Genomic DNA, 15146 nt, shown 5'->3' on the forward strand with positions numbered 1-15146 from the left:
ACAAAAGACCCCGAATAGCCAAAGCAATCTTGAGAAAGAAAAACGGAGCTGGAGAAATCAGGCTCCTGGACTTCAGACTATACTACAAAGCTACAGTAATCAAGACAGTATGGTACTGGCACAGAAATATAGATCAATGCAACTGGATAGAAAGCCCAGAAATAAACCCACGCACATATGGTCACCTTATTTTGATAAAGGAGCAAAGAATATACAATGGAGAAAAGACAGCCTCTTCAGTATTGGTGCTGGCAAAACTGGACAGCTACATGTAAAAGAATGAAATTAGAACACTCCCTAACACCATACACAAAAATAAACTCAAAATGGATTTGAGACCTAAATGTAAGGCCAGACACTGTAAAACTCTTAGAGGAAAACATAGGCAGAACACTCTATGACATAAATCACAGCATGATCCTTTTTGACCCACCTCTTAGAGAGAAGGAAATAAGAACAAAAATAAATAAATGGGACCTAATGAAACTTAAAACCTTTTGCACAGCAAAGGAAAACATAAGACGAAAATAGAACCCTCAGAATGGGAGAAAATATTTGCAAATGAAGCAACTGACAAAGGATTAATCTCCAAAATTTACAAGCAGCTCATGCAGCTCGATATTATAAAAACAAAAACCCAATCCAAAAATGGGCAGAAGACCTAAATAGACATTTCTCCAAAGAAGATACACAGATTGCCAACAAACACATGAAAGGATACTCAACATCACTAATCATTAGAGAAATGCAAATCAAAACTACAATGAGGTATCACCTCATACCAGTCAGAATGGCCATCATCAAAAATCTACAAACAATAAATGCTGGAGAGGGTGTGGAGAAAGGGGAACCCTCTTGCACTGTTGATGGGAATGTAAATTGATACAGCCACTATGGAGAACAGTATGGAAATTCCTTAAAAAACTAAAAATAGAACTACCATATGACCCAGCAATTCCACTACTGGGCATATACCCTGAGAAAACCATAATTCAAAAAGAGTCATGTACCACAATGTTCATTGCAGCTCTATTTAAAATAGCCAGGACATGGAAGCAACCTAACTGTCCATCGACAGACAAATGGATAAAGAAGATGTGGCACATATATACAATGGAATATTACTCAGCCATAAAAAGAAATGAAATTGAATTATTCAATTCAATTGAGGTAGATGGACCTAGAGTCTGTCATACAGAGTGAAGTAAGTCAGAAAGAGAAAAACAAATACCATATGCTGACACATATATATGGAATCTAAAAAAAAAAAAAAACTTGTTCTGAAGAACCTAGGGGCAGGACAGGAATAAGGACGCAGACGTAGAGAATGGACTTGAGGACATGGGGAGGGGGAAGGGTAAGCTGGGACGAAGTGAGAGAGTGGCATGGACATATGTACACTACCAAATGTCAAATAGATCACTAGTGGGAAGCAGCTGCATCGCACAGGGAGTTCAACCCGGTGCTTTGTGACCACCTAGAGGGGTGGGATAGGGAGGGTGGGAGGGAGACACCAGAGGGAGGGGAATTGGGGATATATGTATATGTATAGCTGATTCACTTTTTTATACAGCAGAAACTAACACAACATTGTAAAGCAATTACACTCCAATAAAGACGTTAAAAAAAAAAAGTAATGAATTGAGCCCATAACCCTGAGAAAACATATTTTGTACAAAATAACTGATTAAAGTACACAACATCACTGACTAGAAATTTCAATCGCGTTAGGTACTGAAATATAAATCCTTGAAATGCAGTGACTTTCACAAACCTCATTTTACAGATTGGTGGCAGAATTCCCTGCAACTGGAGGAATACTTACTTCATGGCAGTTTTACTCTGTGAAGCTCCTTAGATATGTTAGCTACTATGATTATTTTATTGCTTCCTGTGAAGTCACATTTTGTATTTTTCTTATTGTCTTCACAACACAAGAAGTCCAAAAAATAAAAGAATTTAAATCTGCCTATTTCAAAAGTAGTTGGAACTGGCTAGAATTACTACTTTTGGTGGTAAGTGTATATTCACAGATATGGTTGAAGGGAATCACATCTGAACCCACCAATGAGAGAGGTGTAAAAAGCACCTCCCTCATCCGGGACTTATTTTAAAAGCTGTAAGTATCAATCATAAAATGAACTGTCATAGTACATACTAATGTTGTGCCTCCAAAAGGGAGAAATCTTTTTTCTTCTCTCTGATTTGGTCCTTGGCAGGACTAGCATAAACCTAGAGGAATAAGTGATTCCATACGTATTATGATTTAGTGGGCACAGTAGGTCTCCCTACTCCCACTCAAAAAAATGTATTCCTCTCAGGGCCTCGTGTTGAAAATAATGATTCTTTAGGGCAAGGTCCTTTAAAATGTACTCTTGTATGTTGCCTAAATCTGCTTTCCTCTTTACACTGAATTTTTAAAGAATAGGCAAAAGACAAGCCTAGGCAGAATACTGAAGGGGGGATAAGGTTTGAGCAGCCAGAGCGTAGCTTGTAGTCGCAGAGGATGCCACCAGGATTGGGGAAATGATCCTTGAAGAAACTCCAAAGACTGCCAGTTCTTATCACTGGAAAATACTGAAATAAACATAGAGGTGTGGGTAGGGCAGAACAAATCGTAAGAGCTTGGTTTTAGGAACAATGAACAAATATTCTGGCTTATACAACCTGATCTTTCACTCTTATTGGCCCTTAGTTATAGCCAATCCAGTATATATATATATTAGTTTCTCAAAACCAAATTGAAAGTTTCTCAGAAAGTGTGCCATCTACCTCTCCGGTAACCACAATAATGCTTAACATAGGGCATAGCATTAAATGTTTAACTGAGTATTTTAGGGAAGAGAAATCAAAGGAAAATTTTCATGACAGAAAACTCTGATATCTAAGATAATCTGTTCTAAAATTCTCTTCTAAAAGAGCTGTTAAAAAGCTCTAAAGGGGTTTATTTTTTTTTGGAGCTGTAAAAAATTTTTTCTTGTAGTGTTACATAGTGAAAAATATTAAACTCTTAGGTATCATGTAGTTATATGGAGCAGAAACTCTTACAGTCTAGTCAGAATTATATAATCATTTTATTCATTTGTGTTTTATGACTCAAAGAAACAAAAAGTCATATAGATTAGGATAGCCATGCAGTCAGTATTTTGCTACTTTTATGATAATTATGCTACCTTAAACTTCTATAAATTGAGGCTTACTTTCATTTATGTAAAAGCCTGTCTTATCTCTCCCTACCTTTTTGTTGAACTTTTGATGAACTTTTTCATGTGTTTATTCATAGGCTGCAGGAGATTTAGAGGTAATCTCTAATTTAACCCTTCTTATTTTCCCATTTAGTTGTGTTTTGTGGCCGTTTTCTTCAACACATACTGTAATATACAAATTTTTCTCTTGCTTGGACAACTGTTAAAAAGTACTGAAAAATATTCAGACTTCTATTTTCTTGCATACTGGCACATTTATTACAACAATATAATTGCCATAACCATCTTCTTTGCATGGATAAAGGTATTTATATTTTATCAGATATAACAGATAAGATATATTTTATTATATTAGATAATAAAATGGGAACTTAAACTACAAAGTTATGAAAAAACAAAAGGATATTCTTAACTATACAGTAATTTTTTTTATACAGTAATTTTTAAAGTAGTTTGGATTTGTAATGATTGCCAGCGAATCCTCAAACACCCCGACTGTCATGAAGTATCTCTTTTAATTTCAAGCAGATTTCTTCTGAAATTAATTTACTCTAAGTCATTATAATCTTTAATATTCTCCTATTTCAATTAACTTTGTTCTTTTTCAGATATTCAAATTCATAAGCTTTAATAAGACAATGTCTCAGCTGTCATCAACCTTGTCCCGCTGTATCAAAGACATAGTAGGATTTGCCATCATGTTTTTTATAATATTCTTTGCTTACGCTCAGTTAGGATTTCTTGTTTTTGGATCACAAGTTGACGACTTTTCCACTTTTCAAAATTCCATGTAAGCTCTTAGCATAAATGTAATTATATTTTACAGTTTATAACAAAAAAAATCATGAAAAGGCCTATAAATAGTGACATAAGCTTTCATAAATTAAAAAATGGTTTGATATTTTCACTGATGGCTAAATATCTGTCACACTCAAAGTACAGTTAGGCATTGAAAGATCCAAATGGATGGTGTTATCCACTTTTCAAGTGTTACCAGGTCAAGCTAGAAAAATATTTTTTTACTTTTCAATAGAAGTGAAAATTTTACCTAAGATAAAAGAAATTGACTCCATGTCTCTGTAGTATTTATTCTCTGGGCAAAAGAAATCTTAAGTGTTTGCTTTAGAGGGCTCTATCTTTATAATCCTTTTATTGATATTGACCTGATTATCCTTTGCTGATCTGGCAAAGCTGAATTTTAAAAATAGCTTTATACACATAAAACAATCAACAGATAACTAACTTATAGAACTGATTAGGTAGAATCCCTAGAAAAATATTAATTGTCTTTAAAAGTGAATATTTTAATAAATTTACTTTCATTTTTGAGTAGGTAAAACAAGTTCTGTCTGTGTAAAAAAATTATGATAGTCTAAAATATCAGTTCTCAAAATGTGTTCTGTGCAATCTAGACCAAGACTGTCTGGGGGAAATGGCTTCATTTTGCATCACTCTTGGAAATTCGTAGTGCATGGTGACATATGGCTCTGAGAAAAACTGCAATAACTTTCCCTTTAGTTAAGAATTCCTCAAACTTGTCCATGGCTCTTTTACTCAATTTGGGGTAAATTCTGGTCTGAAAAATTTCTTAGGTTGCCCTCTTTTCATCATCCACATGTAAATATTGTATTATCTAAGTACCAATTGCATGAAATTTAATAATATTTTTCTGAAATAACCCTTTACTAAATTAGTAGTGGAAAGAGGGGACTAGCAACCAAGAGGATATAATTCTACTTTCCAATTCTGCCACTAGCTATTTAACTTTTCTAGACCTTAATTTCTTTATCTGTAAATAAAGGGGCTGGACTAAATCACTCCCAAATGTCCTTTCCAACTTCAAATGACCTATAATTTGAGAACTCTAATTAGTTTATCCAGAGTGAATAATGTTTGCAGTTCCAACAACTTCTTGGTCCTTTCCTAGGATCTTAATTCAAGTGTTAATAATAAAACTAAGTAGTATTGGACATTAAATATAAATGTAGTAATTTACAGAACCTTGGAAATTTGTCTTACCTTGGATAATGGGAGGAAAGAAAGTATAAGGCACAAAGTAAACAGATAGAAAATTTTGAAATGGATTAATGAGGGGACTTCTGCTTTTGGTAATGATGTGCTAGGTTATTCAAATCAACCTCTTCACAATTTAAAAAGCTGGATGAAATATAGGAAACATTTAAGAACTAACAAAAAAGTGAGTGGCCAAAATCGGAAAGCAAGAACCCAGAAAAGTAAACCCAGCATCCAAAGCTACTTCTGCCCTGAAGGCTTTTTTTTTTAAACTGATAAAGATTTTAAATTGTGTTATAACATAACATAAAATTTACCATCTTAACCATGTCTTTTTTTTTTAACCATTTCTAACTGTAGAGTGAAGTACATTCATATTGTTCAATCATCACCATCATTCATCTCCAGAAATCTTTTTATCTTGCAAAACTGAAACTCTATACTCATTAAACAGGAACTCTCCATTTCCCTCCCTACCCCTGCCCCTGGCAACCGTCATTCTACTTTTTGTCTCTCTGATTTTGATTACTCAAGGTACCTGGTGGAATCATACAGTATTTGTCCTTTTGTGACTGATTTATTCCACTTAGCATAATGTCTTCAAGATTCAACAATGTTGTAGGATATGTCAGAATTTCCTTTTCGAAGCTGAATAATATTCCATTGTATGTATATACCACATTTTGTTTATCCATTAATCTGTTAATGACACTTGGGTTGCTTCCACGTTTTAGCTATTATGAATAATGCTATGAGAACATGGTGTACAAATATCTCTTTGAGATCCTACTTTGAATTCTTTTGGGTATATACCCAGAAGTAGAATTGCTGGATCATATGGTAATTGTATTTTGAATTTTTGAGGAACTGCTATACTGTTTTCCACAATGGCTATTCCATTTTACCTTTCCACTAATGGTGCGTGTTTCAATTTCTCCACGTCCGTGTCAAAAATTGTTATTTTCTGTTTTTTGTTTTTTTTTTTTTTTTGATAGTAGCCATCCTAATGGATGTTAGGTGATATCTCATTGTGTTTTTGATTTGCATTTCCCTACTGATTAGCAATCTTGAGCATCTTTTCATGTGGTTATGCATATGTTGGTTCACTTGATGGTATCCCACAGGTCCCTTAGGCTCTGTTCACTTTTCTTTAAACTTTTTTCTTTCTGTTCCTCAGACTAAATAATTTCAATTGCCCTATCTTCAAGTTCACTGATTTTTTTTCTTCTGCCTATTCAAATCTACCTTTGAATCTCTCTAAAGAATTTTCATTTCAGTTATTGTACTTTGCAGCTCTAGAATTTTTTTGGTTTCTTTTTAGGTTTTCTATCTTTTTATTGATATTTCCATTTTGTTCATACATAGTTTTCTTGACTTACTCCATGTCTTCTTTTAGTTCTTTGAGGATCAGCCTGAGGTGTAAACTTAAGGTCTTCTCAGGTCTTTTCTGAGCCTGTGCCATTCCTTGGGCATTCATGGTGACTGTCTAATTTCCTCCATATATGCAGTTTTTTTTTTTAATGTCCTAGTCTTTTTTTTTTTTTTTTTTTGGCTGTGTTGGTTCTTTGTTGCTGCACGTGGGCTTTCTCTAGTTGCGGTGAGCGGGGGCTACTCTTCCTTGTGGTGCATAGGCTTCTCATTGTGGTGGCTTCTCTTGTTGTGGAGCACAGGCTCTAGGCATGTGGGCTCCAGTAGTTGTAGCTCGCAGGCTCTAGAGTGCAGGCTCAGTAGTTGTGGCACATGGGCTAAGTTGCTCCACGGCATGTGGGATCTTCCTGGACCAGGGCACAAACCCATGTCCCCTGCATTGGCAGGCAGATTCTTAACCACTATGCCACCAGGGAAGCCCCATGAATGTCCTAGTCTTTAATATCTGGCTCCCAAAGGGGAAAAAGAGAAAAATGAAGAAGGAGGGAAGGGCATTGGGCCTCTCAATCCCAAGGACACTGCTTCAGCCAGAGAGGGAGGGGCTTGCAACAATGCAGGGAGATGCCTGCCTCTGTGATCAGAAGCAGCAATCAGCAATCAGAACACAGACTCTAATGTTTGGACAACACGGTCCTTCTTGTCCACCCTGGCTCCCACAAGCTGTGTGCAAGCTGCTCTAGAAATACATGCAGGGCTACCTGCCATGGGCTGGGGGGTAGGAGATGGGTAGCTGCTGCCAAACTAAAAGTTTAAATTGACCCAAATTGCCCAATCCTTTCCTGGAAGTTGTAAGCCTTCAACAGACTCCAGAGTTTCAAAACAGTTTCATCAGAGAGATTGTGCCACTGTGATTGTTGTCTAGGTGGTGAGACAGATTCCTAGTGCTTCTTACTCCATCTTCCCCAAAACCTCCACCATGAAGGCATTTTTGTTGATCCAGAAGAAATAGTTGAGAAATTGTGTTTCTAGTTACCTCTCAAGGAGGAGACAGAAGACAAACCCAAGGCCTGTGTGTGTGTGCTGGGGAGTGGGGTTGGGGGAGAGGAGGAGTGTCTGATAACCTCTCCACACATAAAGCAGGGAGCCTGAAGTGCTACAGCCTCAAGTTAAAAGTAAATCCCTCAGAGTGACTTGACTTGAAGTCTGGGTTTAATCACCTAGGTATCCAGGGAACCTCATGTCTTGAATTTGGATTAAGATGGTCCCAGGCTGGAATGCCCATATGCACCTGCAGACACACACACAAAAATACCTCTCTGGAGAAAGATATTTCATCCTAAGCCCTTCAAGTATAATTTACTGCTCATGGTCAAAGATAACTTGGTACATAAGGAGGAAAAATTCATAAGCAAAAACCAGCAGATACAACAGACAACAGAAACAGACTCAAAGACTTCAAATATTGGAATAATCAATAAATACTTACTATATTTAGAGAAATAAAACACAAGTCAGAAAGTATCTTTAGAGAACAGGATAGTGTAAAAAGTGACATATTTGAAAAAGTATCAAATAGAATTCTAGAACTGAAAATTAAAGCAACTGAGATTAAAAGCTCAGTTGACAGGTTTGATAGCAAATGAGACATAGATGAAGAGAGAATGAGTAAAATGAAAAATAGGTGAGAAAAAATTTAAAAGTGGCATAGAGAGGCAAAATGTTCAGAAAATGACATAAAGGGTAGAATGAGAAGGCCTAATATATGTTTAACCTGAATTACAGAAGACGACAGACAGTGGAATAGAGGCAATATTTGGAGAAGGCTTAGGAATACCTACCACCCAGTCATGCCTGCAAGTGAGAGACTGGGAAGTCAGATTAACCATAAATGGTACATTATTATGAAACAGTCTATAAGCTATTTTAATTCAACAAGAGAGAACTGTAGAAAGTTAACAGGGGTATCAAGAAGTTAAAAAACAGTGTTTTCATTCAATATAACCTGTATCCTGAAGAGTCATGGTGTTCCTTTTAGCTTGGGGAGGGGGAGGGGAAAGGGATAAACTAAGCACCAATTGGCTTAATTTGCTTAATTAAGAGGAGAAAAGTGACAATTACATTGCATTTGTAAGTCTCCAGTTCCTATGTGATTATGACCACTCAGTAATTGCTTAGGTTTTTGTTATTCACACTATTTACAGAGCAGAGGTATGTGGACACTTTCTGGAAAGGAGAAATGCTGACTTTAACTTATCTTACATAAACACAACTTAAGGATAAAAAAAATTAAGTTAAAAACACTAAAACAGAACCTCATATTCTCCTATGCCAGAGAGGAAAAAAAAATTTTTTTGATTTGCTGAGAAACCTTGGTCTCCTAATTCAGCATTTCTCCTTCTATCTTGTGTAGAAGAGCATTAGAATCCAGTATTAGAAGCTGGATAAATACTGTATGTATGATTTAGTCAGGTCTCAGGTACTGAGGATGAAATTCCAGAAAACTCTGAGTCCTAGGACTCCAAATAGCTAATTTCTTTGAATACATTTTCTTCCTTCATTGTACATAGTCCTATGCTCCCTTCATGTGATTGGCAAAAGCAACAAGGAACAAGAAACATTCCGCCCTTTGACTGACCAATCATGCAAAGTGTCTACATACTATTAAAAACTCCTTCCCAGGTCTCCCCTTAAAATAAAGAACTCATATATATATATCATATATATATATATTATATATATAATTTATAACATATCTATGGTGTGTATGGCAATACCATTGCAAATTAATGATGAGAAAACAAAATAAGACTTCAGGTTATGAAATCCTAATTCTACCTCTGCTACTACTATGCTCATTCAAAGCCTTAATTTCTTAATTATTCCATCTTTAAAGTTAATAAAATGAAGATTTATAGTATTTTCAATGCTATTTCACTTCAAAGCCAAGCTTTTATACTTATTGGAGAAAATAAAATAAACCTTGGGGATCACATTTGAGGATCACTACCAGCACTTGTTTGAGACTTAGCAAGTGACAAATTGTTGCCATCCTTACTTCAGTAAAAGAGATGCAAAAATTAAGCATACCATTGATATTAGAAATTGTAGGGCTCTTGGGTCTATGTACAAGTTGAAAATCATTTATTGGAAAAGGTCAAAGTATTCTAAGTTTTATAAGGGCACAGGAATGGCTAAGGAGGCCACTGTCAAGACAAGCTGGTAAGCAGGCATCTCAAGGTTCAAATCTTGGAGGTGAACATTGGGTTCACATTGGTTGAATAAATTGAAGCCCATCATTTCCTGAACTATCTGTTCAGCTATTAAGTCTTGCCTTTCTTTAGGGGAATATTCTACATCCAGTTTTATAGAACTCTGTGCTAACAAAACTAAAGCCAGAGAACATATGCCATATGCAGCTAGGTACTTTCCTAGGCACGTTAGTAACCCCCATCTGTTGTCATGTATGTATGAAGAGATATAGTATTTTCTAATGTTTTTCTTTTTTCCCATAAAAGATTTGCACAATTTCGTATTGTTCTTGGAGATTTTAATTTTGCTGGTATTCAGCAAGCCAGTCGTATCTTGGGACCCATTTACTTCATCACTTTCATCTTTTTCGTGTTCTTTGTCCTGCTGGTAAGAATGACCATATATGTTCCCCTTTTTTGCTTCCATTTTTCAGAATAAAAAATATAATTACTAATTTAGAAGAAATTATAGTATCACTGCTTAGCTGTCAGAACACTTTACATTTATTAAGAATGGTGTAGATTCCTAGTAATCCATGGGGTCTAAATGTTTTCAAGCTGTCCAATGGAGAATGTGATCATAAAAGTTACCATCTGGGTGGTTACTGTGTGCCAAGAGTGTACTAAATCTTTTACACATATAACTTGAAAGTTCCAGGTCTCTCCAGCCTGGGACATTTCATACCAGTAGGTATGAATTAGGCCATTCATATTCTGCCCATATTGCGACAGCTTTTGGCCCTTATGGCTGAAAGCTCACACCCTTGTAATTTTTAGGAGTCCCCAGGATGGGTCTCTCACATGTGCTCAGGACAAATCTATTTGGCCTTCCTAATCAGGGAACCTTGCCTTTCTACTCAAGGCACTGCTACTGTCCTCCATGAAAACATTTTTTTGTCACACACAGCAGTTATCCCCTGATGGTGGGCAACAGTCCTCACAGTGACAGATCTGAGCCACAGTGAAAGGTGGAGAGGTGGGCTGGGAGTAAAAATACCCTCTCCACAGTTCTGTTTGTGTTATCTGGACATTAATAGTTGTAAAAGCCCTAGTAAAATTGTGCATTTAAACAGCTCTATAGAATTTTAAAGAAAAAAAAGAAACACCCTTATGAACATGTATTATTCTAAGTTTTCTTCTGATATGTAACATTAATAAATTTATATATATATATTATTAACCAACGTATATGCACTATTTTACATTCTGCTTTTCCCATTTACCATAAACATACTTGCCCTTATCCACACACTACACATTTCCCATTCTACTATATTATATATAGTCTGCATAGCCATATCTCTTATTGAGCACATGAGTTACTTTTAAAATTTAAATCTAATTTTACAAATCCCAGCACTTGTCAAAGTCATTAACAACATTTAAACTAAATTTTTATTGAAATACTTCATTTGAATATTTCTCCCCAGAACATGTTCTTGGCAATAATTAATGATACCTATTCTGAAGTGAAAGCTGACTATTCAATAGGCAGAAGGCCAGATTTTGAACTTGGTAAAATGATTAAAAAGGTATGTCAAATTCTTCTAATCAGAATTCTAAGACCAATCTTGTTCAGTTTATACTCTTGTGGTTTGAATAACACCTAAACCCCAAGTGGTAGTGCAGGGAGGGCATTTGGGGTTTTTTGTTTTGGTCCACGGTTACTTATACTTGTATTATTTCAGTACCAGGAGAAATGTTCTCCGGCTTCAAAAATGTGACCAAAATTATTTCAGAGTTCAATGTATCAAAAAGCTACTGAGCACTAAATGCAAAGCACTGACTCTCTTCCCTCCAAAAGTTTTCAATTTAGATGCTGGTAAATTCCTATACACAACCTGAACTCCGAACTCCACTTGCCTTACCTTCCTCACTTTCTGTAGTGGCAACACTCTCCTCAGCCACCCCTGGCTCAAAACCCTTGAACTTTTTCTTTGTCCCTTATATGGTCTGTTGCCAAGGCTTGTGTGTAAAGTTCACCTCTGTAGTTTTTGCTCACATTTGTGCAACTCAAGGACACTTTGAATTCTAACTGCCACCACTACATTAGGTACTCAGTACTTTTCACCAGGACTTCTGTATAGTAACATCTTCTTAACTGTTCTAGCCTCCTTCCTGTGCCAGCCCAGTTTTGATCATATCACTTCTCTGCTCAAAATTCTTCAAAGTTTCCCTGGGCTTGTCAAAATAAGTCCAAATTCTTTATTCAAACATTCAAGGGCCTTCTCTAGTCTCACAGTCTCAACCTATCTTTATTCACTATCATTGAACTAACTATACAAGTTTTACCTTCTATGCCTCCATTTACAGCACTGTATGCCCCAGCTGTTTTGAGCACAGTGCTGTTTACCATGCTTGCTCTCATTGTCTCCTCTGGGCCCCTGCTCATGTCATTCCCTGACTCCCCAGGAATATTCCCTCTGCTCTCTCGCTGACATTCTGTTCTCCCTGTCAGAGCAATCTTCCTTGTCCTCTCAATACCGACCTCACCGTGAACTGTAGCAGAGTCATGTGTGTACCATCTTGCCCATCTCTGTATACCCACAGCTCTAACCATAGCATTTCACACAGAAGAGGTCCTATAAGCTGTGGGGTTAGTGGGGCTTAAGAACTCTGTCCAAGAACTTATCTGTAAAAGTAAACTATTAATATGTCCCCCAATGAACTTAACTGTGGGTTTTTTCATCTTTTATCTCTTGATTATGATGTTGGTTATGTGCATTCAAGTGTTAATATCATTAATGCAATAAATGTTAATAATATTTTTTAAAGATTTTTTTTCCAAGTTCAAGTGTGATGCCCTCCAGCTTTTTCACCAGCAGGCAGAAACCATAAGTAGTGACAAGGTGAAAGAAGATGATCATAGTATTTGCCTCTACATTTCTTTAGGGCAGCTGTCCCTAAAGTCAAGCATTCCCTATTTCTTTTACCTTGATCAAAAATTAACAATACAGAATATTATTTTTATGAACTTTTAAACTTTTAAATTATGCTCAGAGTTACCACAATGCTCTCGAAAAACTCAAACTAAAGAAACCTGAAACAGATGAAGACAAGAAAAGGTAAGATGAATTTTCTTCAATTTTTAACTTACCATTTTAAAGCTCTGTATTATATTAGAAACTTACAGTGAGAGTAAGGTATTGATTGCAAAACAACCACCATTCAATGTCCTGATTCTAAATAAACTGTCAAAACATCCAGTAGCACCTCATAATTTCTGAGAGTGTCATGAAACTCTAAGCTAATTTAAAATTAATATAAGGCATGCCATGCCACTCAGAAAAAGGTTTAACAGAAAGCTGGACAGGATAGTAAAGTCCCTCTGAAAAAGTAGGAAATGATTTTAGTCTACATTAAGTGCATGCTTTTAGCTATCAAAGTAAAAAAAAATTTTAAACAAAATATTTAAGAATGTATTTACATTTATTGCATAATTTTAGTGTCAAAATCTGGCAGTGGGACATAATAGAAACATGTTTTTATAGCTAGAGATATGATATAGAGAACTTATTAATGACCACATTTTCCAAATAATTAGTGTTATCAGAAAGAACAGAAATTAATTCAGATCCTTAATACAGATCTGGTTATATTTTATACTGTCATTTTCCTTTTTACTGTCATATACCTCTGATTTTTATTTTATATTCTCAGTAGGAAAAGCAGAGATTTGGCTGAACAAGCCAGAAGAGAAGGCTTTGATGAAAAAGTAAGATTTTAATCTTCTTGTAAAGAAGTGATAGCTTTATTAGAAAAAGTTCTGATTTAAGAACTGAATGATTTGCTTTTTTCAGAGCAGTAGTTGCCACCTCCAAATTTCTCCCAGAATCTAGATCCTTTCTTATTTAGGACAAATTGTTTGGATTCCAGATGCTCCTTCTCTCTTATTGGTGCTCTTAGCCAGATACCCTCGTCCTACAGCTGTACCTTCACTGTGGGATTAGCACACAGGGTTTAGTGAGTATACTCTATTGAGATGATTATATAATTGTTCTCTTGTAATCATTAATGTGATGAATCACTTTAATGATTTTTCTTATATTTCAAAACTGTAACATATATTCAACAAATGACTAAACATATATGTGTTTAATAAATAATTATGAAGCAAACCTCCACATACGACTACCACCCAAGTGAAAAAACAGAACATTGTTCTACTTCTGGATGCCTCCCACCCCCCTATATATTGAGAAAGAGGACAGCAGGGTCAAGAGATTGGAATAAGCCAACAAGTATGTATAATGGAGTGAGGTTTCTCATTATCAGACAACGGAATTGCAAAAATGGAAAGGCTGAAGGTTAAAATGAACCTTGTGGTGTTGGATTAGAATTGCAACTGTTTGTGTGTGTGTGCGCGCACGCGCGAATGTATCTTCTAACTCTGTCCACTGAGAAGGCTAGAGTGACATCCTAGTAGCAATGACACAACGAGCGTCCAGATCTTGGTTTCCAATTACCATTCTCCTCTAAAAGGAACCAGGGCTCCTTGGAAATACAGTTAATTCCAGGACTGGAAAGTATAGGTGCTTCATACTGTACTCCATATAGAATGATGGAGATCTGTTAAAAGGACACAGAAGTCAGCTTGAGTGGGGATCCCGCTGGCCAAGTGTGGGATTTTAAGCACTTAAGCACTTATTTAAGCACTTAATGAATATTAATTTAAACCCACGGAATAAAATAGGATTCCATGAGTCCACACTGATCTAAACATATACATGAATAAAAGTCTGAGGAAGAATAGGACATTTCCATACCTCTCCACGAAATACTTACTAATTACAAAAAGAAAAGGAATAACATTACGGTGAAAAAGTCTGGAAAACAGAACCTTAATCAGTACTGGAACAAGTTGAAATTATATGCCACCTGATAGGACACTAAGAGAACACAGGATCCCTTCTGTAAAATTTCTGCCGAAGATGCATAACGCAACGAACCATCACACAATAAGAAACTGAGGGACATTCTATGAAATACTGGCCTATAGACTTCAGAAGTTTCAAGGTCATGAAAGTCAAGGTAAAACTGAGGAACTACACGAGACTGAGATTAAAAGATGGGTAAATACAATGCATAATCATGGACTGGATCCTTTTACAATAAAGGGCATCACTGGGACACTGGTAAATTTGAATGGGGGACTGAGGATTTAGATGGTAATAATCTATCAATATTAATTTTCTGATTCTGATGATTATACTGTGCTTATAAAGGAGAATGTCCTTGTATGCAGGAAATACACACTGAAGTATTCAGGGACAATAAGGCATTCATGTTGGCAACTTCAAATACTTCAGAG

The 15146-nt window shown here is 36.0% G+C and overlaps 1 protein-coding gene across 1 annotated transcript in view; it reads left to right on the forward strand.

Annotated features, from left to right (window-relative positions):
* PKD2L2 (polycystin 2 like 2, transient receptor potential cation channel) overlaps nucleotides 1–15146 on the forward strand; it is a 40762-nt gene that overhangs the window by 15964 nt on the left and 9652 nt on the right. Inside the window, exons 6-12 of the mRNA XM_082379661.1 lie at nucleotides 1787–2015; nucleotides 3340–3510; nucleotides 3815–3996; nucleotides 10103–10223; nucleotides 11266–11367; nucleotides 12836–12900; nucleotides 13496–13550. Of these exons, the coding sequence (XP_082235787.1) occupies nucleotides 1787–2015; nucleotides 3340–3510; nucleotides 3815–3996; nucleotides 10103–10223; nucleotides 11266–11367; nucleotides 12836–12900; nucleotides 13496–13550 (925 nt within the window). The remainder of the gene's footprint in view (nucleotides 1–1786; nucleotides 2016–3339; nucleotides 3511–3814; nucleotides 3997–10102; nucleotides 10224–11265; nucleotides 11368–12835; nucleotides 12901–13495; nucleotides 13551–15146) is intronic.

Source organism: Balaenoptera borealis, assembly GCF_965194805.1.
Source record: "Balaenoptera borealis genome assembly, chromosome: 2".
Taxonomy (NCBI): domain Eukaryota; kingdom Metazoa; phylum Chordata; class Mammalia; order Artiodactyla; family Balaenopteridae; genus Balaenoptera; species Balaenoptera borealis.